Source organism: Cariama cristata, unplaced genomic scaffold (genome assembly GCF_000690535.1).
Source record: "Cariama cristata isolate BGI_N322 unplaced genomic scaffold, ASM69053v1 scaffold25073, whole genome shotgun sequence".
NCBI classification, from domain to species: Eukaryota; Metazoa; Chordata; class Aves; order Cariamiformes; family Cariamidae; genus Cariama; species Cariama cristata.
In genome coordinates this window covers 6,646-11,957 of record NW_009609313.1, presented here as the reverse complement: position 1 = coordinate 11,957, position 5,312 = coordinate 6,646, and the positions used below count along the sequence as shown (strand labels likewise).

The window sequence follows — 5,312 nt, the reverse complement described above, 5'->3', positions numbered from 1 at the left end:
GTGCGTGCCCGTGCCTATGGCAGCCACGGCCCCGCATCCCTCTGAGCCCCGGGTAAAAGTAACCAAAACATCAAATAAGGGTTGTCATTCTGCTGCTTGCACACATGTGTTCAGCCCTGACCGTTTGCTCGTGGGAGTGGCAAGATAAAAAAAACCCCATCAGAGTGGGGTTGCGTGCTTCCTCCTGGGAGAGGAGGACAGGTTTGGGTCCCCAGGGTGCCCCCAGCTCCCACCCGCAGGCATCCCCTGAGGGAGATCCCCCTTCTGCAGCCAGCAGGCAGGATGGCTTTTCTAGGCAGGGACAGGGCAGAGATAGCCAACGAGCTCTTTGTCAGGTGGGCAATTCCTACCAGACAGCAGGAGGAAGCACAGCTTGAAGTTTGGTTACTCCTCCGTCGACGGGGACGAGGAACTGGACGTTGTTTAGAGCTACCGGTGTGGTCATTGCCTCTGTATTGTATTTGTAGTCAATGCGGAGGTCAGTGCTTGCAGGGTCACACCGCCAGCTCACTGCAAGGTTTAATGGAGTAGACTGAATACCCTGGGCAGATACCTTCCAAAATGACAGAAAAAACATTTAGTTTCCATAGGGGTGAAGGGAGAAATCCCATTTTACAGACGCGGTAATCGCATTTGGTTTCAGAGGAGACAATACCTTGTATGCTCATAGAAAGTTTGTACTGGGCTCAAAATGGGGCAATCTAGTGACATACAGAAGGGACTAGCGGGGTAGCATGCCCTCAACTCGCGGTATCTCCGCCCTGCACTAGGGAAATACCAGCTTTTACGTCTAACAAGTTAACCGCACAGTTTTGGCACAGTTTTATCTTACAGAAAAAGCCCCTACCTGGTATTTGAGCATATCCACATTGTAATAGGTGGCTTGCGGTTTCTGTTCCGATACCTTCTTTAGGTGAGTCATCAGATTTGGCATGTTGACCCAGAACTCCTTCGTGTTGGCATCACTCTGCACGTTGTCACTGCACAGAGGGAGAATTAACCCTTCGTGTAAGCCACCTCGGTAGAAGAAAGCTTTTCTACAAAGCATGCAGGGCAGCAGCGCCTGCTGCATTTAATCCCACATTTAGAGAAATAATGCCTCCCTCCCGCGCATCTCTGGCTTGTCCTCCGGTACCTCCGGGGAGGCACAGCAGATGCAACCTGTAGGGCATCTCATTTTGCAAACGGGAGGTCTAATGAGCAAAGCGAGGTGCAAAAAAAAGCCAACCCCATCAAAGCACTTGCTCCTCTCTGCTGATGCTCTTCTGCCTGGCAAAGGGGCTGCTCTCAGAGGGAGTTCTCTGGCAAATACTTAAGGGCTTGAGAGTTTCCTTCCCAAAACCAGGGCGGGCTTCCAAAGAAGATACTTCACGCCATGTGTTTTTGCAAAACACCCTAGTTTTCAGGAAACTCGCCTTCCTTTGGGATGCTGGCAAGGGGGGAGCTTACCAGCAGAGGAGCTGGGGGTTTGGCAGGACGTGCTCCAGCCTGTTGTAGTTCAGCACGCGGAAGGTGAGCACCGCTGGAGCGGGGTTGTTGGCAAAGTGTCGGGTGATGCCCGCTGGAAACGACAGCACCATCTCCCCTGTGATCTTCACGATACACCTGCAGCGCCGGACACAGAGACCGAGGGGGGAGGAAACGGGGGGCTCAAAACACAGCAGGGAGGGGAAGGTTCGCGCCAGGGATGGTGCGGTGACAGCCCCCTGCTTCCCACCCATTCACCTCTTGTGGTCCTAAACCAGAGCGAGCTGAAACAGCAGCAAAAGCTGGCAGCCTGCTAGGTATGGGGTTTGATGTTCATGGGGACGCCCCAGGAGCATCCTGACCCTGGAGCCCCACCTGGTGTGGTGGACTGACACCCCAGCACCTGTGTGCCGAGCCCGGAGCACCTCCTTTCCTCCCTCCCCATCCCTCGAGATGTTCACCAAAGCTCAACCAAAGCACCCCAAGCCTGTCCCGACCCCAGGACTCCCCATATCGACACCCAGACCCTGTCAGTCGGCACCTACTTGTTCGGGTCAGCCCCCTTGAAGTACGCATTGACGGTTTCCGTGAAGGCAGCGGCGACGGGCAGGGTGTCCTGTGCCCCCATGGTGAGGGGGCTGGGTCCCCGCGACGAACCTGCAACAGAGCAAAAACCTCCAGTTCTTACGTGCAGAGAGAAGCGGCACCGCTCTCCCCCAGGACTGGGGCAAGGGGGTGCTCACCAAGAGCCCCAACCTAGCTTTTGTGGGCAAATATTAAGAAAAAGTCCCCCAGGCTTTGGATGAGGCTTTAAAAGCATTTTTAAATGATCTTCCCCCCTAAAAAGCAAGCAAAGAAAGTAACGGAGGAGCCCCGGCCAGGAGCAGCATGTGGGGCAGCGGCAGCCCCCCTGGCATGGCTCCGGAGGGGCTGCCCCACGGCAGCTTTGCATGACAGTTTTTGCAGTAGGGCCCCGGCCAGCAGGGCTGGGGGGGGTCCCCGTAGGTCTCAGCCTGCCGGTGGGAAAGTGGGATGTCGGCAGTCTTCCCCCAACACTGCCTGAACTCCTGCCTGCGGGAACCCCAACCTGCGGGGACCCCGGCGATCCCTGGCACGGTCCCCTCTCCTGCCCGGCGTGCCTGGCAAACCCCCCGCCCGGCTGCTCACCCCACAAAGCCCCCAGTGTGCTACGGCAAATCTGCAAATCGTCAGAAATCTGGAACTACGGAGGAGAATGTGGGACTCTGGGTGAAAAAGCTAGAGCAATCAATCTGTGGTTTATTTACATGATTTAAAAAAAGGGGAAAAGTTTGCTTCGGTCATGCTGTGCATCCATGGACGCTAGCCAGGCCCTAAAATAATTCAGCCCTGCATGATCACATGCAGGTTTCCCTTTGCCGGCCAGGCATGCCTGTCTTCAAAAAACATTTGAGGATGAAAGCAAAGCACTCGCCTCTCCCCTGGGGAAAGTGCCAGAAGATCAGCCCGGGGTTAGTTTCTGGTTGCCCACCCGACGTACAAGGCGCTGATCCCCTGGGCACCCGAAAAATTCCTCGAGAGGACTGGCCCTGGCCCTGGCCCCGCCAGCTCAGCCTTATCTATTTTTCTGCAAGGCATCGGTTTGAAATTTTTTTTATATATCATAGTCTGTACATCAGGTTAAGCACAAGGGTTATTTTGCCCCAAGCCAGCCAAAAAGGGATGGCAAAGGTCTCCGAAGGGGCAGCTTACCCCGGGACCCCGACACCCCCTTACTCTGTTACCTTCCTTCACAGGGTCTGACTCAGGCAGGTGAAACGGGCTGTTAGTTCAGCCCAGGGTTTTGTTTCGAGCATGCAAGTGTGCGCCAGCTCCAGCCAAAGCCGCACAAGATTAAATGCCGGCCCGGGGAAGGGCAGCACCTCCGCAGGCAGTGGGGCGAGGGAAAAGCAAAGCGACGGCGCGAAATGCAGCAGGTTTTTGGTGAGCTCCTGCTTTTCTGCTTGGACTGCCTTCAAAAATAATCCCCTGCCTTCTTTATCTGCTCCTTCCCTCTGCTGCCGTCTTGCTTTTTGCCTCACATCTAAGCAATCTGCCGTGGGTTTTGTGTGACGTACAGGAAAGTCCTGGCTTGCTGCTGCGAATTTTGTGTGAGCAAATAATAGGGTTTGGGTGCAGGAAACCGGGATTTGTAACATCTCCCAGGGAAAGCACTTCTGACACTTAAATTACACTTTGAATTTTGATATATCAATTGTGGAAAAACATGGCATTCGCAGAGGAGGAAGATTCCTCACGCCTTACAAGTGCATCCATGCAGGCAGTGCGTTAATGTATAAAACCAAAGTTACTCTCCCCTAGAAGCACAGATGAGCCTCTCCGGTGCTGGGATTTTCCCTTCAAATGCCTAATGTAACCTAAAAGGGTGTAAAAATTTAATGTAGCCATGCATCTCTCTCGGTCGTACGTCTTAAGAGACTCAGGGGAATAAGCGATTTCAGCCACAGCCCGGAATAACGATGCTCAGTAAGTGCGGCGTCCGGCTGTCCCAGCACACGGGATGGGCAGACCGGGCATCTCACCCCCACACGACAGACCCATCGCCACACACACATTAATTAGCCTAATGACCCCAGGGAGGCAGCGTAGGGATCCCCAAGCCTTCTGCTGCTGCGGACACAGCCCCGAGCTGTGCAGCAGGCACTCGGCAAACATCCCGTCAAAGAGCAGACGCTTCGCCTCGGTGCCAACCGCGCGTGAAGGCACGGGCAGCTCCCCCAAACCACCGAACAGGCAGATTATGGCAGCCACGCTGCAATACCTGGCTATGTGGCAGAGGGGACACGCGGGGCAGCACCACGGACTGCTAGGGTAACAAGTTTTTCATAAATTCTTTCCGTAGACACCACTGCTGGGTTATCGGAGAGCGCATCCTCGCTCCCCACACCCAGAGCAATGACCCCCCAAGCACGTCGAATCCAGCCAAAAGCGGTGGGCTATTCTCATCCCATCCCACCCAGAAATACAGAGGAGATATTGAAAAACGTCAAGGCAGTCTGGCTACGGAGGGGTAGAAACTGGAGGCATCACCCAGCAGAGGAATATCAAGCTTATCTCGGCAGGGAAGGCGAGAGGAAGGTCTTTAGCCATCCAGCAGCAGCAAAGCCTGCGATCCTTGGTAACATAATCATTATTGTTTGGGAGAGAAAAACCCCCACTTCCCAAACATACACCCTCTGACTGCAGCGGGGTTTAGCCTAGACCCCGCACCGCAGATTCGAACGAGGGTAGGTGTCTCTCATATCAACGTGCCTTTTCCCTGATTTTCAATCTCTCATTGCTTCCACCATTTCTCTGTACGTATATGAGATTTCTGCAGTCTCCAGAATGAAAAATTGTATGTGCAAGAATAGAGCGGCTCGTCTCACGTATCTCTATTGCCAGGCTCAGCTGGCCTTTGAACCTCTGAGTTCATCTGAACAGCAACAAAACATCCTTCTTGTTTCTAATCTGACTTGGAATAAAAATCATGTAATTAGCATCCAGCATTCTCGGTTCCCTCCACTCTTCCCTCATGAACCTATATATTCTTCTCTTAGTGGCTTCAGAGACTAAACAACTTTTTTAGCAAAAACTTCAACATAAAAAGAAAAGTATAATCTATTTTAAGCCCTAGAATTCTTTTCCAGAAACTTGAGACAAGTCTAGTCACCGTGGCATGCCTCCACCAAAAATCTGGCTTTTCAGTGATTGCTTCAGAAACCGTTTTTAGAAACTTTTCATTTTGGCAAAATGACCTGATAATACTGGAGGAAAAAAAAAAAATAAACTCCACTTTATGGAGCTTTGGATCCAGCCATAAGCAG

General features: G+C 52.9%; 1 protein-coding gene across 1 annotated transcript in view; it reads right to left on the bottom strand.

Annotated features, from left to right (window-relative positions):
• The window catches only part of SGIP1 (SH3-domain GRB2-like (endophilin) interacting protein 1), a gene marked incomplete at its 5' end in the record, with an annotated part of 13,202 nt that overhangs the window by 2,045 nt on the left and 5,845 nt on the right, over positions 1-5,312 (bottom strand). Inside the window, 4 exons of the mRNA XM_009697512.1 lie at positions 351-553; positions 848-980; positions 1,450-1,605; positions 2,013-2,124. Of these exons, the coding sequence (XP_009695814.1) occupies positions 351-553; positions 848-980; positions 1,450-1,605; positions 2,013-2,124 (604 nt within the window). The remainder of the gene's footprint in view (positions 1-350; positions 554-847; positions 981-1,449; positions 1,606-2,012; positions 2,125-5,312) is intronic.